The sequence below is a fragment of the Micropterus salmoides genome, unplaced genomic scaffold (genome assembly GCF_014851395.1).
Source record: "Micropterus salmoides isolate LMB-PRFRI ecotype aquatic unplaced genomic scaffold, ASM1485139v1 Ms_hic_scaffold_13, whole genome shotgun sequence".
Lineage (NCBI taxonomy): Eukaryota > Metazoa > Chordata > Actinopteri > Centrarchiformes > Centrarchidae > Micropterus > Micropterus salmoides.
Window position 1 is genome coordinate 5,882,077 of NW_024040374.1, and position 27,663 is coordinate 5,909,739.

Genomic DNA, 27,663 nt, shown 5'->3' on the forward strand with positions numbered 1-27,663 from the left:
TATCACTGTTTTTCTTCCTGTGAACATCTCCTGTAGTAACCTCCTTTCACAAACAATATTAAGTTCTGTTTTATCACAAGTTAGAATTCACACTGTTTTTCCCCTGACACAGTGTCCAATGACTTCCTTTGACAAAGTCACTTTCATTAACCCAAATAATCTTTCTGGTTTTATAATGTCGTTGTTTTTTAAAGGGATAAACATAAGTCTTAACTGTGCTGAAACAAATGCAACAAATGTGTGCCACATTTTAGAATTAGTGACATTAGCAATAGTCTCTGAAAGTCCTGGTCTTCGCCGCAAAACTATCAAAATTCTGTAAAATTCCCTTTTCAGGAGTCTACTTTTAAAGAGACAACAGTGGGAACCTTGGAAATAAATACACAAAATCAAGAATTTAAGTTGTTATGGTCGAACACAGTGGGAAAAAAAATTCACAAAATACTTGGTCAATTACACATGACATTATTCAGTACAGTATGATTTTGTAAATAGGCTGTAATTCCAAGAGGGGATAGTGCAAAAGCAAACACAGCCTGGTGAATGTTTAACAAATTTATTTGTACATCTTCACAGAACACTCAGATGACCAGTCAGTCAGGGAGCCAAAATGAAACACAATATACATTTATAAATAAAAATGCAGATTACTGAGGATGAACTTGTCCTAGAAATTGTCCCTACATGGAGCAAACTTAAGGCATTCATATATAAACATCTGCATGGCTGCTTGGCAGACTAAATAAAAAAAAACAACAAACAAATAATGTAGCAAGAAGAATATGCATCTTTACCCCATCTCATGCAGGTAGGCTGTGAAAAACAATACATTGGCCCGTTGTACATTCATTCATAGTATAGGTTAAGGTTCTGACAGCATGGTATGTTGGAAATATATTAGTAACACAATCAAATGGACTTAACATAAAACCACACACCATTTAGTCAATATTTCTCTTGGGCCATTTTATAAGTCTGAAAAATGTAACGAATGATTAATAAGAACTGATTAGTCATATTTGTTCTTCGATCCTATGCTGTTGTTTTTCTGCAACTATAAAAGTTTAAAACCCTCAAAATTAGTTCTGTTTAAAGCACATTCAAAGGCTTTCTAAAGACACAACCTGTGTTAACACGAGGACAGTCCTTAACTGTGGGTTTGACAATTATTTCAACTGCTTTACAGAAAGAAACACAGAAGATCTACAGCCGTATTCACTAAATATCAGGGCCCATTTTCATACAGGTGGTGGACACAATAACATGAACACCTGTCCAACAGTAACAGAAAACACCTAAGAATAAAGAGTTGTCTGATGCTCATCAAAAACGGAAAACTATATCTTCACAAAAGTAGTATTTACTGCATGGATATTGCATTGAATTGCATTATATACTTTGGGTGTTCATGTTATTATGTCCTCCGCTCATCATAGCTCAGATCATGATTGTATTAGCAGGTGCAAAGTGAAGAGCAGATCAATGCCAATGGGATTTCCCAGCTCTCTCTGTTAAACTTCAGAGAAAAACTATACTTATTTATCTGCACACAAGAGGTGCTTAAATGAGATAAATATCAACTTCATCTTACTTAGTAAAATAGCAGGTACAACGATTATATCACCATGTGATACGCACAAGCAGGCAGCAACCAAACTAAATCAGTTTACCTGATCCTGTGATAAGGAGTTTTATAAATTTGGGCCTGTGTTTTCATTGTTGAGCTTTTTGACAGTTAAAAGGGATAAAGTACGGGTGCCATCAAAGCCATCAAAGTTTCATCCACTTCAGGGAGGAAAAACTAGTGCAACAATTACTGCAAAATTCCTGCACCAATTCAGAGCCAAAGTTGACTTTCAGATAAACAAACATGCTCTGACAAAATGTGACTCAATTAGGAGCTCTGTGTCATTCTTATGATTTAGAGGCTGAAGATTATCTAAGATTATTAAATCTTATTAAAGCTGGGGTAGGTATGTATCCAACCGAACAAACCCCCCCCGTCCCTTCATGTGCAGTGAATGCACGGGCAGAGTGCGCACAGTTAGGTAGGTAGGTAAACAGGCTGGTAGGCAGATAGGTAGGTGGCAGATAAGTCAGCCAATCATTTCAATCAAATTTCAACCAATATAACAAAAAATGGTTCTTAAATAAACTGCCTACCCTAGTTTGAAATCCTGTAAGATACTTCACCTTAGTTCTCACAAATTTAGTCCTTCGTTGATTCGAGAAGTAAATGTGTCTCCACTGTAAAATTCAGGGCTTTAGCATCATTAACAAATTTACTACCATTATCACACAAACAGCTGTGCGCAGTTCTTCAACCTTCGCACTCACGCACGCACTCACTCACTCACTCAGTACTAAATAGACACCGCAGCCCCCATAACAACTTTAAACCAACAAAATACAGCTGCGGTTCTGATTTGTGACATTTCAAGTAAAACATTTACAACTTTTAGTTCCTCCATTTTTGCTTTTCTTCTCTGGCACAAACCAGCCAGTTGGTGGGGGAAAAAAGGCTTACAAAAAATTTAAAGACACACCATCACTTCAACAGTTCAAGTGTCATCACACACAGACACATGGGCATGTACATACATACATCGTGTGCGTTTTCATTGGGGCCTGCCAATGAAGCTCTGTAACCTGTACAGAAAGACAATTAATGCATATGGGCCCACACTATCAGTTTGGAGAATACATGGGAAAGCATATTGAAGATAACAACACAACATGAAGCTTTAACTGTACATACATACTGCTTATGTTGCTTCAAAATGTACATCATACACACGAGTTATGCTGCTTGACACACATGCACACTGAGCTAACTTTCTTCTTACAAAGTCCTTTTGGACATAAAGGCATTGAAAACTACATTTTGTAAGTGCACACTCCTACCTGTGTCTTTTCTCTTTTTTAAGTCTGTAACTGATATGCCTTAATGCATGATGCAGTTCCAGCATTGACTTTAACAGGCCTCAGTGATGCCTGGTTTGGCGCATTAAGAAAAAGAAGGAATAGTGAACAAGAAAAGAGCTCACTGCTGTATGTTTAGTGGTGGCACTGTATCTGCCTTTAGAAAGGAGACATGAATGATGCATAAACATAATAAGATGGGCGCACAGAAGGTCCATGTTAGCAATTAAATAACTTCTACACATTAATGCTGCAATAATAGGACATCTAACACTTTGCGCCACATCAGAACAGACCCACAACTTTGGTTTTTCAATACAATCAACGGTTGAACTGTCAGATTGAGTTTCATACTGTAGGGCTACTACAATAATAATTTAGCTATGCACACATCCAAATGTCTTTCTAGGTACATTGTGAGAGTGTCGGGGCTCGTAAGGCTGCTCTGAGGCACCTTTTCTTATAAAATACTACATTCTCTCCTCAACAAAGCACGACGTACGAGAGGCTCTCAATTGAACTGACAAAGCCGTTTACTGCCACTCAGGTTCTGTGTTTATGATTAAAAACACCTTTTTTTAACAACAACTTTTGAGAAAAATCCAAAATAATCCATCTCAGGAGACAAGCCGGCTGCAATCTATTTTAAAGACACAGTGAACCAAAAATGCATTTTCAAGTATTTCTATATTAAAAATCCCCTTTCTCTTTCAGTGAAACATTCCAATATTTCGGACGACTCCACTCCGAGGCGTATCCACAAATGGATCCATTAAAATGTGATTGTGACAATTACCTAACCCTGCTCATCATGTCAAAACCATACTAAGCATTAGCTAGTGGCTCATAGTAGTTACCAAAGTGATGTAATAGTGGAATAGTGTGTTTGGATATCAGATGGCCAAAACTGTTCAACAAAAGAACGTAGCTGTACCCTAATCCTCTGCCTCCTGACCCAACAAAACAGTGTGGACGGAGACCAATAGACCTCTTACAGCTCCGCATTGCTCTGTTTTTGTCTTAGACTTTCTTAAAAGCCATTTTGAAGCTCAGTGCGGTGGCTCTGGCATTCCTCATCTTAGAAGTGCCTGATTCCGCCTAACTCTGGGCAATTCAAAAAATGGTCAAAAAGGTGGCTTGGACTGAGCCCCACGACACTATTGCAGCCACGATTTGTGTGTGATATTAGATTTCTCCAGAATCGCACTTAAGAGACAAAAAAGTTTTAACATGTTAATGTTTGCTGTAAAGTTTGGCAATTTAACATGAGGGTTTATGGGGATTGACCATGGGATTGACTTGCTTCTGGAGCCAGCTTCAAGTGGCCATTTGAGGAACTGCAGTTTTGGGGACTTGGTTGCTGATTGGTATTTATTAAGCCATGGCCACTTTTACGCAATCAAATCAAATTTGAAAGATTTATTCAAATCCCTCCCTGTTTCACTTGATTCTCTAAAGACACTGTGATGGTCATTTCACTGTGACTTTAAAATGTTGAAAAAGCTTCATGCTCAAATGTTTCTGATGGGAAAATCTGTAAAATCTAAGCTTCTAGCCAGAAAGTGTAGAGCATGGCTTTAACACTGCCCGGGAATAGAAAGCGTGCCTCAAATACTGCCATGGTTATGGCCTCAGTGATAAACACAACTTAAAATGCACTTTGTCCTGAAAACACTATCAACCTAACATGGTTAGAAATACAAATACAAAGAGTTTGTAGGGATTAGCAGTGAGCAGTGTGCAGTGTTGTGCTGTGACGCCAAGGCATTTTATCAACAGGAAGACGAGACATTCCCCTGGAACTGTGTTTGCCGTCAAAACAGACAACCAGAGGCTTAAATTAGGTCCCATTATTCATTAAATGTGAGAATGGCACTTTGACTCTTGAAACTTTCAAATTCTAAGTAGGGCTGCAAACTAACCACAATAAAACAAATTGGGCTACGACTGATGAGGTCAAATGAGATGTTTAACTTAAAAGTGACGGAGGCAAAATAGGTGAGAGCTGTTGCAAGCAAATAAACACAAAAAAATATATTTACACAAACAATGGTGTGTTTCTAAAGATTAGAGTTAGGGTGTTGCCTGTGTAGAAACTAAAAGAAACTAGATACATAAATAAATGTAAAAAGTCATAATAAATCTGTATATTATTCTGGTATTTTTAAGTGCTGTTTTTTGATGGAGGCATCATCACCCTGAATTTTATGCAAGAATCTAAAGCTGCACCGCCAGCAAATGTTCCCAAGGGCGGCGTGCTTTTTCATTGAGGCTGTGGGAGACTGTAGAGCTGGCAAAACAACCTGGAGACTCTTCTGCAGTTTTGAGCTTTTAAATTTCTTCACAAAGGGTTAAAAGCTGACCAAATCAGCTCAGAAGGGCAACTTCAACACAAAGATGGTGGAAGTCATAGAATACTTCAGTAATCCTGCACTGTACAACAAATTTGAGTAACACTTATATTATGTAAGATTATTTAGACAGTTCCTCGTGCCTGCAATCTTCTCAGCAGTAATAAGATTTTAAAAAAAGTTTCCCAAGCACCTCATTTCTGGGGTGAAGACACAGTACAGCACTAATACAGCAAAAGGGCAGCAAGTTGAACTTACTTTGTGGTTACATTTACAGACTGGCAGACACATCTTCTTTGCACCATTTTATCCAAATTGTGTTTGCGGAGCAGCAGGGGAAGGGGTCCCATTTCCTTGGCTGCCCAGATTATTCCTGACACGGATACAAGCATCGGCCAGGAAGGGCACATCTTCACCAGGACACGAAGACGACGCTCTCTTGGAGATGCAGATCAAGCATAAGGTATTGTGAGAGCTTCACAAAAAGTCAGATGATAATGGCAAAAAAATACAGAAAAACAGGAACCTCGTTTAAATAAACAGAAATTGTGCTGGTGTAAAAAAAAAATTCTAGCCGCAAACTTCCATTATCAGTGAGCTGTGCATGGTCTCTGAAATTCCTTGAAAGACTAATGCTGTGTGGTTTGGACTTGAACAGCTGGCTGACAGAGGTCAGCTCCACGGTGGGAGTGGAGGTTTATGTTTGTGTGCAGGAGATCAGTTTAATGCATGCTGTCTAATTGTGTGGAATATCCAGTCCATCTTGGTGGTCCATCCTCCATGGTGAGCATCATTCATCTGTTTCATAAAGTAGTCCAATGCCTCCTGCATAAAGCAGAAAAAAGAGATACATAAGTAGATGTAATAATCTTGCAGAGGTTTCAGACAGCAAAATGTGAGGTACCTCAAATAAATATCAGACCAGAATTAATATCAGAGAAAAGCCTTATTACCTGTTCGCTTTTCTCCAGGGCCAGCGTCTTCCTGATGTAGGCAATGTCATCAAATGACTGTAGCTCAGGCATGCCAGAGCCCAGCATCATGGAGAACAGGTTGATGAAGAGATTAGCATGTTGCCGGATGGCCAGGTAGGCTTTATAACACATCTCCTGGAACCTGGAAGGAGATGGAAAAGGGAATGTGAGAAGGACCAACAAAAAGTTTATACAATTTGTTAAGTGGCTCAGAAAGTACACTGACACACACCCAAAGCCAGGTAAGCACCTCAGTTCCTGATGGCACCTGAAGAAGATTTAAAGGGCTGGGATGGTTTCCGCAAATGGTGACAGCAAGCCATTTCACATATGACAAGTGTCAAAATTAAAGGAAGGGGAAATTATCTAATGTTCAAATTGCAGCTTACATGTTGCATATGGTGAAACGGGCCCCAAACCCGCTTCCCAGACAGATGCTAGCAGGTTGCTATGTTTCTTTTTTAGTAGTGATGCAAAATTATCCCAGAGTTTATCATGGTTGAGTCAGTTGGGCAAATTGAGTAGAAAGTTACAAAACTGGGGGAAGTAAGGGAAGGAAAATGCAATGTGCTGCTTGAAGTAAAAAATGAATTCTGTACTGACTGATACTAGAAGCAGGTAGCAGATATAAAAAAAAGAAGAGAGAAACAATGATGAGAGAAAAGAAGATGTAAGATGCTTTAGTACCTCTCAAACTCTTTGGTCTTCGCGCACTCCTGAGAACCCTTGCTGATGACGATGAGGAAGTCTTGTGTCAGTACAAAGGGCACTCGCTCTCTCTTGTAGCCAAATTTCTTCTTCTTATGATCCAGGAAATGCCCAAAATCTATATGAAACAACTGACAGAGAGCAGAACAAAGAGGTAAGCGGGAAGTCAAAGTTCAGTAAGTCTCTCTAACAAGTAAACCTCCTCTAAAGTCAAGCTTATTTTATATATATGAGTATAGTCATCCAGTGTGCTTAGTATTGCCGTAACCTTATTCATTTTATCAAATATGTAGTGGACAATAAGAAATCCCTAATTAATTAATTAATTAATTTGAATGAAGAAACAATAGTAAAACACAAAGAAAACAAGCAAATTATGAATATTACAGTAGTAATAACAACTGAAGAAGTCCAAAATTTATCAATACCCAAGAATTAGATTTTTGAGGTATATGGGCAACATTTAAATGGTAAGGCATGTAGAAGTGTAGTGATACACACATCACACGTAAGGCGCAAGGCTATTGAAAATCAGCATCAATGAAAAGTGTAATGTCTGCACACTGACTGCAAACCACACATTTATTTAAATGGGCAACGTTTCAGTCCAGTCAGATCTTCCTCTAACCTTATGAAGATACAACTAGGATTGAAACGTTGTGCAGGTTAGTCATTATGTGTGATGATTGAACTCTGTGTCAATCATTTCCCAAAGTGTGTATGTATGTAGCAGAAAATTGTAAGTTGTTCATCCTTGAGCAAAACTGAGTGAGTGCTGTGCATTTACAAGTTACCTGTCCATCGTCTTTGACCATAATGTTGCTGTTGTGCCTGTCTCCTATCCCAAGGATGAATGTAGCTACACAGTAGCCAGCACAGGACCTCGTAAAAAGATCCACAGCCATGTCATACCTGCACAAACACACACGCACACATACAGTGATTTTGATGCCATTCATTTTGTATTTTAAAAAGAAATGAGAAAATCAAATAAAGCATATACATGAAACTGGCAGAAGGCAGAAGTAAATCTAAACAATACCAAATCTTTCAAACATTGTTCTATACTGTCTAATGATGCAAAGATGCTATAAAAAATAATATCAGGAGAGAAGAACTCACATCTCGCCCTTGTTCTTGTCCTTGAGCCACTGATGCAGAGTGTTTGAGTTGAACTGCAGGGCTCCTTTCAAGCCTCCTTTACATTGAATCTGCATAATGGTGTGGGAGCTGCGAACCACCTCAATGAGACCCACACAGTCTCCTAACGACAGACAGCCATAGGGAAGCATCCTGGAGACACATTAGTGTTTTCTTAGATTAGACTTTCTTAGCCCTGTGCACTGAGGCAGGAAGGAGTTAGGGATTTAAGAAATGGAAGCAGAAAGATACAACGAGAAAAATAAATATATATTGAGGTAAAAGGAGAGAGAGTAGTACCGCAGGTCCAGTCCCTGATTCTGCCAAATATTCTCCATGATTTTAATAATCTGCAACGTTAGCATATCCTGCCGCAAGTCTACAACACAAACACACACAGTAAAGACAGTTACACTTAACAGCCTCCTGGGACAGTAGGCTGTAGCTTACAGGTGTATTGAGAGGGCAGAAAAGTCTGAGATCAGTAGCCAACAGGGGTTAAAAGCTATGTTTAATAGGCCATGTGTGTATTTGTGTATGTGTGTGTGCGTGTGTGTGTTACCATCTCCATTTTTGAAGATTATCTCATTGTTCTGAAAGAGAAGCTCGGACATGATGTCAGGGTTCTCCCAGTTCAGCCACAACGGTCTCTTTGCTGATGACATGATCCTGCATTCATCTAACCTGTGAACAAATAAATTCATATACAATGTATTTTTTTTTTCACAACCTCACTTATACATATACACACCACTGCAAACACACACACTTCTAACCTCAGGTTTCCCAGTTGGTGCGCAGGGTTGAGAGGAGAGGTGAAGTTCTGCAGAGCATCCATGTAGTCCGGTCTCTTCATCTGGTCCACAAGAAATCGCATCTGGACCTCCACAAGACACACACACAATCACACCAACACACACACGCGTATATGCACATAAATGTGTATGCATGCACCCACACAAAAACGCACGCACACACGCATCCACAAAGAAATTTCTAAAAATGGCTGCATTTGTGTGGTATCACAACTCTGAGGGTAAAATATAAATTAAACAAAGTCACAAACATTTGAATGAATAATGACCAAACTGGTCCGGCATTCTTATGTTTGCTATTTTAAGAATGGAGCACAACACAGATCCCCCAGAAAAATCTGGGTGTTTAATAGTCTATTTGAACATAATAATAGCTGAGAATTAAAATTGTATGCATGGTTTCAGCTTTTGAGAAATTTAGGGTGGAGTCACTTAACTGGAGAATCCACTGATGACATCTGGCTTGACTGATAAAAACACCAAATCGTCTGATAAGCAACATAATAGTGATGTGTATGTTACACAAATATTTATATAAAAATATTTATATAAAAATTTGTGAATAAATAAATAAATAAAATCCTGTTCTGTTATGTGGGCATGCATATTTTGTGCTGTGTCATTGTTGTACTTCAGTACTTGTTTTTACAAGCGTCAGCAACACAGCAAAGTGAATCCTGTGTGTATTTTAGCATGTCCCATCACCAAACATGCAGGACACTGGGTTTTGAAGTCAAACAGAACATAAACCCACATGATGTCTGCGGAGCGCTGCAGTGTAGGAAACTGTGCAGCCACACACTAACAAACACACCCAGACCGCAATTTTACAAACTTTGAATGCTGAAGATGTACAAACATACGGCACTTGTTTATATGATCAAGACACAATTTGCCCATAACCTACGTCATCAGAGGTAGCACACAACTGCTTCAAAAGACTTACATGGAATTGGGTGAGATTTTTTTACATCTCATTCTATATTTGATCCTTTTTTCTTTTCCTTGAGAGTTCGGCAGGGGGAGGGAGTGGAGGATTGGTCACTATGTGGGAGGGAGAGGACTCGTATGGATTTTGTATTGCGTTATGTTGTGATTTGATATGTTCTGGTACGTCAGGTTAGTTAAAATATGATTGTGAAAAATGAATAAACAGAATTGTCCAAAAAAAAGACACAATTTGTCCCACATATTATATACCTCCGTTCTGAGATTTAAAAGATAAAAAACTTTAAACTTAAACATTAAAATCAAATGTGTGTGTGTGCTGCCGCCATCCTTACCTTCTGTGTCTCATCCTTCTTCTCCTGTTTAAGGATGTCAGTGAGGTTTATGAGCTTCTCCATTGCCTCTACCTGTCGACTCAGGTGTTTGAGGTACATGCCACAAGCCCTGCAGTAAGCCTCTAAAAGCAGCCCAAACCTCTGGCTCACTGTTTTATTGTGCATTTCTGATCTGTGAGGAAGCCACAAAGAGAAGGGTGGAGACAGCGAGTGAGAAGCAGGGAGGCAAGATGAGTTTCTAGCTTTCTAGAAAGACATAAACATGAGGAAAAATCAATCTGGACGTTGACTCACTTGAGATGCCAAAAGAAGAAATGTCCTATCCTTTGATTGGTCAGGGCCTTTTTGAGGAGGAAACGGGCCAGGGGATTGTCAAGATATTGCTCATATTTTAATACCTAGAACAAGAGGAAAGTAAGATTGGAAGGAGAGAATAAGAGGAGATGCAGAGAGGAGATTCAGATTAGTCATTTCAGACTCTGTGATTGTCTCCCAACCCTTGAGTCTTTGTACACCAAGCACCAAATACAACCTAAGGCATCAGAGACCAGAAAGTCTTCAACACACAAGAGCAGGCCAAACAAAAGCTGCTTTCAAAAAGATATTACACTGGCTGTCAATGACACGCTGGAGAAAGACACTCCACAGTCCACTTGAGTTATAGTACTGTATTTTATCCTTTCATCAAACAGCTCCTTGAATTCAATTGTGATGACTCTCAGTTAGGCCTACCTGTACAAGCTGAATGAGGTACTGGGATAGTTTATCATCAGTCAGGTATTTGTCAAGGCAGCGTACTGCAAAGTGCCTGACCATGGGATCTGGATAGTTACAGTCCAACAGCTCCATGGCCTGCTCAGGACGGGTAGAAGGCCAATCCTTTAACAGACAGTACATCTAGGAAACATACAAACCAAGAAAGACGAATTAATACTTATTCTTTATATATATATATATATATATATATATATATATATATATATATATATATATATATATATATATATATATATATATGTATGTATGTATGTATGTATGTATGTGTGTGTGTGTGTGTGTGTGTGTGTGTGTGTGTTTGTGTGTGATTTCAAAACACAGTGTATGTGCATAACAATTTTTTTTACAGAAGTATACTTTCAAACTTAAATCCAAAAATTGAGTAAATTCCTAAAAACTTGAGATGAGTGGTCAAACTTCAAATAGATAGATAAATCTTTACTGAAACATGCTTTGCATTTGGTACTTACAAGCCAGAAAAACTGTTTTTTTTCTTTTCTAAATCCATTAAAAAATTCTTTGTGGTACAGCTGAGATGCATAAATATTTCTTTAGCTCCTTCTTGTTTATAAGACACAGATTATTAATGATATTTATATTACAAGCAGGTATGAAATTGCATTACCTGTGCTACTTCATCTCGGGAGTTCCATTTAACAGCGAGAAGGATCTTGGGAAGGATCTCAGGGATGTTCATGCAGTAGTGCCTGGACAAGAATGAACTAATTACAGTGTGCTGCATCTCATTTTAAGTCTCTACATCTACATACAAAGTGAAAACAAAATTGTGTTACCACGTGTATTCAAAAGTATTTAGCAAGAAGAATTTGGTTATGGTCACTCCCAGAAATGTATTTTGGCTTTTGTAAACAACATATATGTTTAAGAATAATTTTTAAAAACAACCTAAGGAAAAATGTCTTAATCTACAAGAATAGGCTTGGATTGCGTGTAATATGCAGTAAATTTACCTACAGTTACATACAAGACTGACCTGTGAAATCTATGTCATTCTATGTATTCTATGGCTCTGCATAAAGAAACACTTTAAGTGCTATATGGTAAAGTAGTATAGTGTTATATTTGTTGGTTGGGAGTTACCTGTGTCTCCAGAGGAAGTCTTTCTCCTGCTCAGTGATTTCTGAAAGAGGGTCTCTGTTACTCAGCTGTCTCAGCTGCTCAGTGTCGCTCTCTGTCAGGGCGTGATCTCTGGCTGAACGGTTGCTCTGAAACACAACAGAAAGAAAATTACTAACACTATCAAAACTAACCTACTGACTGTCATGTTTTCAAGTTACTACCTGATCCCTCCTCACATTTATTCAGCAAATTTGTATCGTGAGTAAATACATTAACCAGCAGCTTTACTTACTTATTGTTAGAGCTTCCAATTGTTTTTTCCTTTCTTCACAGTATCTTTATACCAGAAATCTAACAAAGGCTCTCTGGACTTTCAGCCATGCAGTCATTATGAGCAACAAATATAGCTTGAAACATTATCAGTTATCTATTTAGACCCATTACTGAGAAGTTTCTCAAAGTACTCAAGTTACAGATAAAAGGAATTACTTAATCCACCACATTATGCTGTCCTTTATAAATAAAACAACACTGAATGGTTCAGCTCTCTTGCATTGCTCAGTATCTAATGGACATGTAACAACATGCCACTATGTATGTCTATTTGCTGTAAATACTGACATTTACAAGACTCCAACTGGTGTACTAAAATTGTATTTATTCAACCATGTCCACCATAGTTCTGATCAAAAGTCTGACCACTGTTGTAAATCAGTGCACAAGGTATACTGAACGGAGATAACCACAGCAGCAGTGCTCCTGCTGCACTCTCTCACATTTAATTTTTTCTACCTCAGGACATGTTGGAGTATAGAATCATGATTACAGCTGGCACAAAGAGAAGCTGTGTTCAAGCTGTGTTCAAATCATCGTCCGGGTCTGTTTTTACCGCAGCATCTCGCGTCAAGTGTGAAATTCACTTAAGAATTTATTCAAATGCCTGTATTTACTGGTAATTGACTTGAACTTCATTCCTAATCATGCAGTTTCTTTGTTTCTGACTTTATCTTCCCATTTAACAGCAAAACAGTTTTGTCTTTGTAGTTAGTGAGAGAAAGAGAAGGGAGATAAGTGAGGATAGTTGTCTCACTGACATACTTTGACATTCAGTCACGGCTTATTAAAATTACGTTGACCAGGAGTCATTAGCAGCTGGAATGCAGACAAAATCACTATTTATGATCACAACATAGTTGGACAAAATAAACAAAAATACAGGTTAATGGCAGCAGCTGTGTGCAGTGAGATTAGCCATTTAAACTGAGTAATGACAGGGAGGTAAAGAAGGAACAGGCTCCTGTATTTATACTTGTAAAACACCAAAAATGTCAGCAAAATAACTATTATAAATGTAGCTGCAGAATAATAAATGTTCTGTTTATGAAATGTTTCCAGTAGACCCTAAAACTGCAAGCCGGAACATAGCTGGCAACCCTTACAATGCTCTCAAATCCTGAATTGAAACTCCCTTCACTGCCCTTCCCCATCACTTTGCCAAAAGCAGAAAATCAGAAAAGTTTACTGCACAATCATCATCCTCCTTAACATAACCAAGTCTGATACCTGACTGTATAAATATGGTGTTAATTTATATTTTAATTGAGCTTGAGACAAGATTAAACCATTTTCTGGTCAGAATCAAGCGGGATGACATTCTCACCACACCACGTATTGAGTTGGGTGCTCCTCACATTTGACCCACATCATGAATAACCTAACACATTTTCTCACACCATACACATCCTCTCAAGACGGATCTCTCGCCACACATTATCTAGAAATCTGATAAGACCACATCACCAACACCATCATGAATAAGTCAACAATGAGTTTTTATGGTTAAATGATGGCCTGAAAATTAACCACATTTATCAATCACTTATTAACCTAAATTTACTCCTATCCAAGTTTTTAATAAATAAAATGTCAGACATAAACTGAAAAGAGCTAACAGTCATTGACATCTAACCATACATGCAACCAACCAGTAAGCACTGCTGTGTGTTATAACTGTTGCCGCCAAAAATGTTTAATGTGACCATTCTTTCACTATCTAATAGTAATAATAAACTTTATTTATACAGCAGCTTTTCAAAACAAAGTTACATTGCCTTACATGGTTGAAATCAGACAATTAAAATAATACAAAAATAAAATGGAAAAAACACCAAATAATATAATAAGATAACAGAAACAAGAATAATAAAACAGATATGGCGTGTGTTTGTATTATAAAATGTTTGTTTGTTTTTTAAAGATAACTCTAAAGGGAATATTGTTTTTTCGAAGAAATACATCTTAAAATACTCAAAAAATATATGTATATATAGAAATTCAGTAATTCAATAACACCTGACTATAATTACATGTGGTGTCTTGCAAAACACACACATCTGTTTACAGTATTTACACGCAACCATCACAACTAATTAAGCAGATTGTGTCATTATATGTGATACCTTCATCAAGGATACATTCACACACCTTGCATTAGGGCCTCATAAATCAATGTCATAATATCACACGCCACAAGAGAAGACTAACAAAAGGTGAAATTCAAACACCTTCATTAATAAATTACCCCATCTTCTCTAAGTAACTCTGTACACATTATATTTAAAACTTGTGTATCTGAGCTCTATTACTTGCTAAATGAATCTGCTTTTTCAGAGAGAATATGGTCCAGATGCATTTTATTATGGTTCCTAATGCATTTGTCTTTATTGCGAGATTTGACACTCACATATCTGTCACCAGTACAATAGTTGTCAAATAATAAATAAATAAAAACTCCTGTGTGCTTCTCCATGTCCTCTGAATGGCACAAGACTCATGCTTATGCAATGTCTCACCTGCAAGCATACCTCTACTTTACAGACATTTCCTTACTTGTGTTTGAGTTTCAAAACATAAAAACAGTTAGCCTGAGTGAAAACACAGGGTTCTGGAGTCCCTTATAATGCAACTAAGGGGTGTAATTATTATAACATTACCTTCCCAGCCCACTGGTTAGTGGCTGGTAAACAGGTTACCTGTCCAGAGAGGTTGTAGTTAAACCCCAGTTCCCTCGAGATGGTCCAGTTTGCATGATCCTCTATTGCATTCATATCTGGGTATTTGACAGGACTACTAAAGTGGTCAAACTCCAGCTCCAGACATGGGGTTTCCTGGACATCAGAGATTAAAAGAATATTATTACATTGTGTGAATTACTGTCTCTCACAAAACTGTCAAATTCTTAATGAAATTAATGTCATCATAAATGGAAACATGTTAATTTCTTATGCCCTATTACTGGTACAAGATGCTGAATTTTAATACCTTATTAGGGTTGGATCCAGTGACTCCTATGGGGTTGAGGAGGTCTTCAAGGCCATGAGGGACAGGCCAGAGGTTCAGAGCCATCTTGTTGGCCACCAGAGTGTGAGTGTAGTCAAACAAGTTGATATTACCCCAAGCCAGTGGACAGTGCTCCTAAAGGGAGAGAGTGTAATAGGGAGAGAGAGAGAAAAATAGTTAAGATGTAAGAAGCTCATGGGAAAACACAATTATTTTTAATCACTAAGGTTTTTCACATCAACTTATTCTGTAGCATGTGACTTCATTGATGTTTTTATGCCAAGGACACATCAAAAGCACTAATTCAGAAAACAGCTATATCAAATACAACAGGATGCAACACAATAGTCAATGGTCACTAAAGACATTAAATCCAAAGGGTAACATTTATATATATTTGGTCTGCTCAGTCCAGCCAAACACATTTCATATCTTTAAACCTGTTGGGATGCAACTGTCCCAATCACTGATAATGTACGACTCCTTCTGATGAAACTCTCAGGTGGTGCTTCCATATTTAAACTGTATTTCCGGTTGGGCATGCTGATTCACTAACAGAACTTAGTTTCAACTAATGGGTTATAATGATGTTACATTTAAACAACTTCTTATTGATTTTGATTGATTTTAAAGGCCCAGTTATAGTAATAGCTAGAATGCCCCACCTACACTCATTCATCCTGAAAGGCTAAGCTATGAAATGTGACTGCCTGTCTTCTGATGCCCTATATTGGCCTTGTATATGACAGCACAACCTGTTTTTTGCTATAATACTGGTGGAATATTCAATCAAACTCTGAATAGAACCTGATTGATTATGACACAAAGGACAGTAAAACCATAAGGTCTTGGAAATATGCACAACTGTTTCACATATAGATATTTTAGATATAAAAGGTCATCAAACAATCTTTAAACTACAGTTCTCCTTCTAACAAAGCTACCATGCTAGCCTTCACAAAGGCCAAGGAAATGTTTAAGATAACATCTTGATCTTCAAAGTGAGTCTTCACTAAGGGGCAGCGATGGAACCAGGTGACAAAGAGCAACATGGTGAGCCAGACAGAGTTACATGCAGACAGCCAGTCAAAATGCACCTATTTATAGTAAGTGCTGGAACAAAAAGCTGCTGTAGAGAAGTGTTTATCTTTAATTCAGGCAGGGCATGAAAGAGCATCCGCTAACCTGACCTCAACCTAGAATGGCACGCGCAGTTGGGACAGGACTCACCCCAGGAGTCTGTTACAATATCCATGTCTGGCATACATTGATACACTCCACACTCTCTCTCTCTCACACACACACACACACATATATATATATATACACACACCTCTCCACTCTTCCAGCTTTTCCACCAAAGATATGGAAGAAATATCAATCTGTGTGGGTGTCTGTTACAAGTCTCAGACCAAATGCACAAAAACACTGACACACTCCCAACAGTTTCACACCACATGGTTTCTAAACATAGAGTAAAATGTACAGACAGGCATTCTTTTTATTGTAAATCAGATAAAATACCATTTGCTAAATTTAGTGCCCTAATTTTGATTTTGCATTATGTGAGTTTTCGTGTTTTCAAAGTTCAAATACTTGTGAGAGAATGAGTTTGAGAGAACTAATAGCCCATATCCTCAACGTGGCTTGCACAAGTGAAACCTATTCTATCATGAATGGAAAAGTCCCTTCTGCTGATTGTGTTTCTGTTGATGTTTTCTGCCACCACAGTGCCCATGATTGATTAGTAATTAAACAGAACCAAAGATGATACCACAGCTCCCATTCACCTTGGACACTTATACTCAAGACAGACTGACACATAGAGTGGGGTAGGTTCAGTCACCAATACTGGCACATGCTAACAGACACACAGGCTCACACATACACATACACAGTACCTATACCATATAAGTACCTGTAATACAGCATACTGCTATTAGTATTTGAGTGATTAGGTATGAGCTTCCTTTGGCTGACATGATTTTGTATTTGGTTTCTGGTACCCTCTTGTTTTATATCGTAAAATCCCATTTTACTTTTCAAAAATATGCAGTTAAATTCAACTGTTATATTAAATAATTTTCTACAAGTTAAAACTCATGGTAAGGTATTTTACTTTTCCATAATAATTACTACCAGTTTAAAAAAAACTGACTGTTGATATCCATGTAGCCTAGTAAAACACGTCCTGTTTTTGCATGTCCACTTCCTGTCAATCGAATTTGTACTATGGAGTCATTTCCTTCACTGCTTTCTATCATACCTCCTTGGCTCCTTTCCTGCCCTTGACAGAGCAGATGGAGAGGCAGAGTCTGGCAGCACGGGGTATGTCTGGGATGTACATATCATAGGTGAGCCACTCATTCCACCTGGAGGTAAAGAATGTTAAGAGACATAGAGATCATCAGTGAGACTGGGGCCAACAAAAAGAACCAGAAACAATCTCAAATGTATGCCTACAAGGCAAGCTACCAAAAAGAAGAGCTAAAGAGAGCTGGCCAGGCAAACATAGTTTAGACAGTATTCTTTTTCCCTCTCCAGAGGTGTAAGAGCGGACCAAGGCTTAGGTTTAACAGTAATGTAATACAGCAGTTTAGTGTTGCTAGCCAGCCCTAAACTGATAATTTTACCTTCCTGCCTTAGAATGCTAATAGTAAATTAGCAGTAGAAATTGTCTAAAGTAATTGTCTATCAGTGAAATAATGAGAAAGTGAATTAAAGTGGTAGTTATTGCCATTACTGGGTACCATAATTGATTTATCGCATTTTATCTAATCAAATTCTTTCTGGTTTAACTTTTCACAGAAAAGGTCTTAACAAGTAAATTTATTATTATAATTAAAGGGTCCTGCATTTAAGGGCAACTGCAGTGAATTCAAAGGTATTATAATGAAGGATGGACAAGTACCTGGGGTTAGAGCAGGGTACTCTCTGTGTGTTGACATTGTCACACATCTGTTCACCTCCATGGTAAATGCCTGTTCTCACATATATCTATAAGTGAAGAAGAAGCAAAATCCAACAAAAACAAACAAACAAAAATTAATTAAAAAATGTGTTTTCTTAGAAGTATATAATTAATTGTGTGTGTAACAGCTGTCATGGTAAATGGTCATTACACTTCAGTGGCATGCAGCCTGGCAGTTTGGGAAGACTGGTTACATTTACACAAATGATTCATGACAGAGCACAAACATGAGCTACCAGAACTTCTTTCCCTTGGTAAAGGTCTGTGTTCACATGGGACCTGGACAATGAGTGTTTGTTTCCACAGGAAGTGAGGGGGTTGGGAGATGGGACAATGTGCACAACTGAAAAAACAGTCTACTGCTCAAAAACAAGCCTTAATTACATCTAATATGTTTTCATTTTTATTAATGAATCTGCAAATAATACAATACCATTCACATTTTATTGTATTACCAAAAGAACATTCCTCTCACTTTGGCCAACTCTAGTCATATCCTACCAACTATGTAAAAAGAGTGTTAGAGATCTGTTGTTTAATTTGAATGATCATTACAGACACCGATATATTCCTGTAAGCACTGTGCGTCCCCACCTTGTCTATGTCACGAATATTGACATTAACATAGGTGGCACAGAGGATTCGTATTCGCAGGGTCCCATTGATGGTCCACAGTGTCTTGGCAGCTGCCTCGCCATTCATATAGGGTGTTGCCGTGGAGATGCGTCGAGAGTATGATGGCATAACAAAGTTATCTGTAGGCAACTGGGTGTATAGGCTGTCCTTAGCCATTAGCATCAGGTTAGGCATCCTGCCCAGCATGATGCAACTACGAATATACTAGAGGAAGAGAGACAAGACAGGGAATGACACAGAGGAGGACAGTTAGAACAAAAGCACACCGAGCTGCTAGGGTTACACGATGCGTAAGTGTAATCAGTGATGCCAATTGGTCATTTTCCAGCAACTGCTGTAGAGCAAACAGTGACACTTTGTGCATCTTCTAATTTGTTCTGGCTCACGTGGAATTTCTGCATGAAGACATGGTTCCAGTGTTTTATAAAAAGTCCTGCATTGGCCCTGAGCCTGATCTAACAGATTAGCTGAAATATTTAAATCTCTAGTTTCATCATAAAATGCCATTTCCCTATACAAAAATATGCAGTTTTATGCAACGGTTATACTATTTCATTTTCCCCAGTGAAACTTCAGGGCAAAGTATTTACTAACAGATTAAGTATGCAATGTTGCAAAAATGCATGGTCAATTTTGCAAACCATTTTTCCATCTTAGAAAATAGTTTGATTCTTTTCTAAGCAGACAGCCACCCTACTATGCCTGCTATTTTTCTCTCTGAGCCATTAAACTAAGTCTTTCCAACTCTTCATTCATATTAGCCAGCAATGTTGACAGTTGTGCTTTGTTAAATAAATATTTGGTATAAATCACTTAAATTATGAAGAAAATAATTTTAATGCCACATATAAAGGGTCTGTCTTAATTATTTTCATTAAATGCCCAAAAACAATTTTTGCCCATATGTCTCTTACCTTATACTGGCTGATGGGGTGCTTTTCCAGCAGGTACTCATCACAGCCACAAACTTTGAGGATATATTTACCCTGATATTCCTGAACACACATCTTTAGCTGTTCTGGGGAAAGCAACATGCTGCGTGTCTTCTTACGAATGGCCTCTGCAATCACCTTTAGGACCGCATACATGCAGACAGACTACATTAGACTACAGTAAGGCCTATGATGACATACTTCAATTTCCTCAATTTGAATTTTAAAATGAAGGTGCAATAGAGTGTGTCTTATGACTGATTCAATGTCTTTTCATTTCATTGCATATTAACCCCACCTGTTCAGGCACGCAGTCGTGGTTGATCTTCAGTGTATACTTTTGTTTGTCATTGTTTGGAGAAACAATCACCCAAATCACAACAATAATCTGACCTACAAAAAGAGACAGACAGAAAAACTGTTTGACATGACACCTTTGTTCATTCACTGTGCTTCTTCTCCATGCATTATTTTAATACAATAGCATCACACTAATAGCACTGCAATCACTTCATTTTTTTTTTTTTAATGTATGTATTTTTAATTTTTTTTATTTATGTATTTCCTTGTATTGTGTACTTTATGATGTGTTATATGGACCTGTGTCTGCAATAAAGTTATTACATTGCTGTAGTTTTAAAGGCTGCCTAGTAGTGATTAAGTATTAACGGGAGGATAAAATGTTCACCTCTTGCTCCATGTTGGCATTCTGTTGTCTTTCTTTGTGTTTTATTTTCTCAAAAATAATATTCATAGGCTTGATCAGACAATCGAAAAAGAAAAAGATACATTTTCTATTTCCAAAGATTCTTATTTTACTCTTGTGATCCTGGTTAGATTTGACAATGAAAAAAATAAAATAAACTGAAGCTGTTGCCTACCTTTGTCCAGTTTGCTATAGATGTGTTTGGGAAGTTCCTGTGTGGATTCTACATTGGGTGGATAAACATACAGCGCTCTGCTGTGGGGCCCGCTGGCATCTCTCAATTCCACAGAGTCTTTACAAACATTCAGGATGTTTCTCCTGAAGTCTTGAACCTCCGAGTCCTTCACAAGGTCAAACTCACACACAGGCATACCAATGGCAAAACCTGACAGAATACAAAGCAGAGCCTGTTAAGACAATTTGGCTAGATTGGTCTGTGTATAGATAGGAAAATAATGTTTTCCTACTGTAGTTAAAGCAATATTTTAAAACAAATATAACTGTCTTTACAACTTTAGTCTAATAACATGCTTAAACAGCAGGTGATTTACAGAAACATTTTTTTGTTTTTTTCTCTTTCCCATTTAGCAAATTAAATACAACTCTTGTCTTAAACAGAGAGGAAGAAATGTATTGTATGTATTAATTCACTTTCTTATTACACAAAAACAAACCACGGCTATAACAGAATCAATGCTATCACAGGCGAAGATCCTCTCACCAATCTCTCTGTTGAGAATCTTTTCCTCTCTGTTGCCAACTGGTTCAATGACCTTGAGGAAGGGCTGGAAGAGTCGGAGGTCACACAGCCTGCGGGTCTCATCATAAAACTCCTCCCGCTCCGCTTCCTGCAGGCAGGAATGAAAAAAAACAGGCTGTATTCAATATTCCACTTTCTCTTTTCATGAAAGCAAAAGGTGATTTGCTGTAAGTGCTGACTGCCTTCCTGAAGGTGTAGAATGGATGTTTTGGAAAAGAGAAAAGCATGGTGTGTTTTTAAGCACAGAGGCATCTTCTAAAACTAAGATGGGTTTTGTAGATAGGCAAACAAGATGTGAACTACTTATTTTTGTGAGCCTTCCAATCACAACAAAAGTGAGGCAGGGGTTTCTTATTATTTTCAGGGAGCAAGAACACATTGGCTTTATTTCAAGTACAGCATATGATAAGTTGCAGAGACCAATAGTATTTGTTTTTACTATCACCTACAGCAGCTTTGGCAGCTCCAAACAAATTGCTGTTCCATTTATAAACAGCTGGGGTCATTCTATCAAACTTTAAATAATGGATGTCCATTATGTATATTGATTTAGATGGAAACTTTTGCCTACCAGACAATCAAACTGAGAGTGAGACTTCTTACCTGTGTAACGCTGACAAAGATGTAGGATGTCTCCTCCTGTAAGAGGTGATGGAGGGGACATTTCCTGGCTTCTTTGAACAGCTCATGTTTGATGGTGATGAGTGTGGCCTCACGGAGACACTCCAGGGTCAGAATCATCCCATTGGGCAGCAGGCAGTCCACCAGAATCCTGGTGTCACACTCAGTATCATTATATGTTGTTGATGACGAACTTTATAGTATTTTTCTTTTACTATGCCCTCTTTGGGTTGAACGGTTGATAAAACAATATATATATACTAAATAACTAAATAACAAATAATAACTGAATACTAAATAATATATAATGAATACATAGGAATTTTGAGGCGTCACAAATTTTGGAGATTTTTTTATTTGCAATCACATGAAATTAGCAGGCTGCTCAGAGGTGGGTTAAAATCAAGAGCAATTCGACTTGACTGAGGTTGCTTGAAGACATTTCGCCTCTCAGACTGTTCGATCCATGTTCATGTTCAGGCTAATAATTGTCAAGTACATGTCTTCACAATAAAAAACACAAAATGCATTAATATCCACAACAGAATCCAGAGTGTTATACCTTGGAGGCATTAGGTGGATGCCCCATAGTTCCCCTGAGGACGGCCTGGGAGGCATCTTCCTCTATGTCTCCCAGCTCAGTCACACAGTTAAGCTGCAGAGCACAACCTGAAAAATAACAACACTTTCAAGCATGTTCTCACCCTCACAAACCCTGTTGAGCCCCAGTGGTGATACTTGACGTAAAAGGCACATTTTGTTTATTAAATACAGTTAACTTGATGCTTCTGTTCAGACTCAGAATGCTGTTTGTATAGTAACTTTGTTGACACACATTGTTTCAAAGGCACATGTGCACTTTCAACGTGACTCAGTGGGTTCACATGAAACCACCTCACAGTGTTGCCAACTGAGCAACTGTTTAAGTGCCTTGTGACTCAATTAAATTATTTTTAAAATATTAATTTTGTGACCTAATTAGGCAACCACTGTTCTGCCAATTTAACTGTTTTCTAGATACAGTATGCCAACTTCGTTTCAAAAAACAACTACAAATCTAGTGACTTTTGGCTCAACATGAGTGGCTTTCAATTGAAGAGAGTAGCCAGTACTGCTCAGTGAAGTCCTCCACAGTCCTGCCTGCTCGCTGTGGGTTAGGCTCAGCTGTGCTCACTGAGAAAGAAGAATGTTCAGTCAACCACACAGCAGCAAGACCAAAACAAGTACAGAGACCGACTGCACAGTATCCATGGCATGTGTAAAACTGGCATAGTGCATCATACCAGCAGTCTGCACTTACAGTCCAGAAGGTTTTTATATAGAGAAACCGTACATAGATTTAACTCATTAATTTAGACCCACTTTAAGAGACCCATTATGCATGTCGTCAAAAATACATACATGTGTGTGTATGTCTCTACATGTGCAAAACTAAAAACCGTGCTGGAGGACATCTCGACTTGTCAAAGTAATGTGAATCATCTAATCAGTACAGTAAGAGGCAGTTTTATACCTCTGTGTTGTTAAACTGGGAATAATTGTTAATTGTGAATTGTTAAACTCCTGTTACATTGAACAATTAACTGAACAATTAACTTTCCCAGTTATCTCATGAAAGAAAATACATTTTAACTCATTCTGCAAATCATCAAGTGCAACAATCTCATGTCAAGGTGAACTATATTATGCCCTGAATTTCTTAATTTGGATGTCAAGTACTATTGCCTGAAACGATCAACTGCCCCAGTGCCGGCAACAGCATTGCGGTACTATCTGCATATTTAGAGAATTTCTAGTTAATTTATAAGCAAGTGAAACTTCAGTCTGAAATACCATTTACCATTACCAAATACCACTAGTGATAACTCAGCACCACCATCTGCCACAATCCTGAGAGAAACGCTCTGCTTCTGTATGACTGGTTGACAGACACAGGGAGATGCATATGAGCTGTTTATCCATCTGATGTTGACCCATCTTTCTGTTCAGATCAAATCCAATCTGAAAAAGTCCCTTCCCCACTCCAAGTTAGATGGGTTCTTCTGCTGAACTGTACTTGGCTCAACACAAAATAAGTCACTACCTTTTGGGGAATTCAGCAAGGTCAAGTGACTAAATGATACTCTTATAGTAAAATCAAATCCAGGAAAAGACCTTCATCACAAGCCTTGCCAGTGCCAACCTCTAAAATCGATATGTCTCTTATACCACTTTCACACGTAATCAAGTCGTAGCAAAACATACTTAAAGAAATTCTAACTATTCCCAATGCTACAACACACCCATACCAATACTAACTATAAGATTATAAAATACCAATAACAATAACCATATAGTAATCTTCCAGTTATTATAAGGATGTGAGTTAAACCTGTATTCAAAACAACAGAGTCTTGAGGGATTTCAGTAGCACAACTATTTTAGACAGACTGCTCAGGTCCAACACTTCCAAACACAAAAACAACACAGTGACTCAACTGTGGATTGTGACACAGTGATGGGAAAGAATGTGTTTATGTGGGCTCTTAAAAAATTACAACATGATGCCTTAATTTAACCTCCAGCCAACTTACAGCCATAAACAATTCTCAGAACGGGAAGAAATATTATTAAAATATTATATTATTCATTATGAAATTGTGGAAGCTACTCTGCCTGGATTATATTAGCTGTCTAGACTAAATTAGTTTAACATATTAAGTACAACAAGATATTTTGAGCAAAAAAAACAGTACTAATAATCTAGAAGACGTACCACGCCACCTCAAAACAGCACTGAACTGTCACGTACTTTTGTGGTGTTTCCTAACTTTGACAAAGTCTGTCTTACAACATTATGAGAATAAGAGAAACTATACTGGAGATAACATATTACAATATTTAAAAGAAGGCATCATTGACTACTGATTAAACCACACTACTTTAACCTAACGAACGAAGAAACAATTTGTGTGTTTGAACAATATCTTATCTAATCTTCTTTGAGAAAAAAACCCATTAGCAAATAGCATAAGAATGTAGTGGCCAAGCAGGTAGAAGCCCTTGTTCATTTCACTGAGCTTGAGCACTCAAATAAGTTAAGGTCATTGTATCGCTGTAATACAGCCTCTCAGACCAGTAAAGAACAACATTTAAGATCTGTCACTATAATAATCAAAATCCCACATGGTATGTCACCTAATTTTACAATACCAATATTACTTTCAGATTGCCCAGCTCTATCCACCAGGAATCTAGACGCTCAACAACATTGCCCCTGGCTCCCACATCAGATAGAGTGGTTAAGGTACCTGGCAAGATGCCCCTCTGCACCGGACATTGAAATGTTTTGTGGGTTTGATTAACTGGGAGGACACTACAGGGCATATCCATGACATTGTGGTAGGTTTAAATCTTTTTGTTTACAGCACTTTAGCCTCTGAATCACCACCCAGATTTTGTTTCAGTAATTTAAATAAATTTGCATATGTCTTTGATCAACTTTAAAAAATACTCCAAAGTAAAGAGCAACTGGGGATCCCACAAAGGGCACACAACCCCGCAAAAAATCACACTAAAAACATTTTAATGTTTTTGTGATGAAAGTGAAAACTATAATGTAAAACTGATCATCATATCATCACATCATATCACAAATCAAATTTTAAAAAATCACCTATAAAAACCCTACAGCACCCTCTGAAATTATGACATTAATCCTCCAACTGATCGGAAATTGTCCAGTCAGTTAAAGTTTAGAGTTGTGACAGGGACAGAAATGCATGACACTGAATAAACAGCAAACTCCATTTACAAAAAAAAATATTAGCATTGAGTATGTACAAAAACAAGCTAAAACAGTAAACCCTGAGTGAGAACAAACCACCCATTGAGCAGTTCTGCGATCTGTGACCCTGATCAGGATGCAGCTAAGCACTTTAGGACAAAAGAGGAAGCTTCCTCACAACACAGGATGTGGGGAGTGGGGAAACATTGGCCTAGACTCAAGCTTGCTTTGAATAGTGAAACACAAATGTACTTAGTTCTATAGGCTAGCAGTGGCACAAGATCTAACATATGATCAGTTTCTATACCACATAGTAATATGTTTGTGGTTAACAGAAGGTTTGACCAGTTGAACAACAATGTGGTTTTAAGAAAACCATGATTGATTTTCAGTTTCATTTTGTCTATTACATTAGCTTTGCAATTTCAATTGTGAGTTACAGGAAAGAGGACAACATTGGATAAAGTCAAGAGAAGACTTGTGGTTCAGATGGAAACAAGAGGAATTTGTGGAGCATACCTCAGAGAGAAGCCCTCCTTACTGTGATGATGGGCCACTTCCACCCTTCATCTTTCACTCCATCTTCACGCTGCTGAGATATGTGTTGCGAGAAGAGGAAATTAAAAACACAAACAACATCACATCTGTTATAGCAGTTCGCGTGATTCACACTGGCTAGCAGCAGGTTAGCTAATGTTAGATGTTTGGAAATGACAGCTCAGAGATGACAGCTACACAACATAAACAACATAACGGTATAAGTACATAACATTATATTTAACGATGACTTAACCTGGCTAGATCATTTGTTAGCAACCACATGATAACCATGATTGCTCTGTCTTACACATATTTATCTTTCGATTAATTTCTACCAGTTTGGTTAACGGTTAACGTTAGCTACCTCTCTTGTTCATTAGCTAACGGCTAACGCTGAGCCTGTCTACTCCTTGTTGGAAAATATGTTAATGTTGCCAGCATTAAACACAAGCCATAGGTCTGCTGAAAGATACAACTATAGCTATGTTAGCATACTATCTTACCCCTTTGAGTTGGCGACCACGATGCAAAGGGTTTGAGGATGCAGGTCTGAAAGGTTCTCGCCGGCTAATGCCAGTTAGCCAGCCTTCCAGCTAGCCGACCCCTCCAGTTCCCTACGGCCGGTTGGTGTCTCCCGGTGCCCGGGCAAAGCAGGCTGCTATCTTGACGTCTGTCAGCCTATGAGCCAGCTATCCGTGACAGTACCAGTTAATCCACACCGACAATAAATCCTTTTGTTTTGTGGATTGCAAGGTGCACAATTACAGAGAATGTGTCCAAAATGCCCAGTCAGAAGGGCTCACCCTGAGGATGTTATAAGCAGCTGAGCTGCTGGTAGACTGGACAGATTGTCTTGCTGCGGCAATGCAGCCACGCTGTCTGTCTGGGGCCCTCCTCCCTTCCTCTAAAAACATACAAACACACACGCAGAGAGAGTGAAACCGTGGGTGATATATTAGTGGTACCAAATAACAAGTTCAACCAACAAAACCACAGTTTTTTTTTTCATTCAAATGTTAATACAGGATAACATCATCACGGTACACAAATAATTACATAAAAAAAATGATATTTATGTTTTAGTGTTTGTGGGCGTGACCCCTATGCCTACTTGCTTCTGTAAAGTAGCCTATACTTTCATGAGAAGACATTATTGATCTCATGAAGTCACACTTTACAGCAGCACAAATGCCATTTTTAAAGGCAAGGAAATAAAAAAAATATAACAGTTTAAATGAAATAAAAAAGAAACAATAAAATTCTGCTATCTTAACTGATGACATTTAAGTCATAACCATATATGCCTATTACAAACATAGACTCGGTAGCCTAGAGGAGCCTA

The 27,663-nt window shown here is 38.1% G+C and overlaps 1 protein-coding gene across 3 annotated transcripts; it reads right to left on the bottom strand.

Moving 5' to 3' along the window:
• Window positions 1-540: 540 nt before the first annotated feature.
• Window positions 541-27,203, bottom strand: LOC119900335 (phosphatidylinositol 4,5-bisphosphate 3-kinase catalytic subunit alpha isoform-like). 3 transcript variants are annotated; one of them, XM_038715187.1, is made up of 26 exons: window positions 26,825-27,203; window positions 26,301-26,373; window positions 22,578-22,684; window positions 21,998-22,166; window positions 21,356-21,482; window positions 20,810-21,019; window positions 20,227-20,321; window positions 19,911-20,066; window positions 18,955-19,200; window positions 18,301-18,386; window positions 17,656-17,761; window positions 15,372-15,524; window positions 15,083-15,217; window positions 12,072-12,196; window positions 11,596-11,677; window positions 10,926-11,090; window positions 10,488-10,591; window positions 10,194-10,365; window positions 8,872-8,972; window positions 8,658-8,779; window positions 8,396-8,474; window positions 8,078-8,248; window positions 7,750-7,867; window positions 6,935-7,086; window positions 6,227-6,389; window positions 541-6,098 (listed from the first exon to the last, which is right to left on the bottom strand). In XM_038715187.1, the coding sequence occupies exons 3-26, from the start codon at window positions 22,631-22,633 to the stop codon at window positions 5,991-5,993; spliced, it is 3,201 nt and encodes a 1,066-aa protein (XP_038571115.1). In that variant the 5' UTR covers window positions 22,634-22,684; window positions 26,301-26,373; window positions 26,825-27,203; the 3' UTR covers window positions 541-5,990. The 3 variants fall into 3 exon arrangements, with proteins under 3 accessions (XP_038571115.1, XP_038571114.1, XP_038571113.1); XM_038715186.1 differs by having other exon boundaries at window positions 8,872-8,978; window positions 26,301-26,370; window positions 26,825-27,202; XM_038715185.1 differs by having other exon boundaries at window positions 8,872-8,978; window positions 26,825-27,202.
• Between the last annotated feature and the right edge of the window lie 460 nt (window positions 27,204-27,663).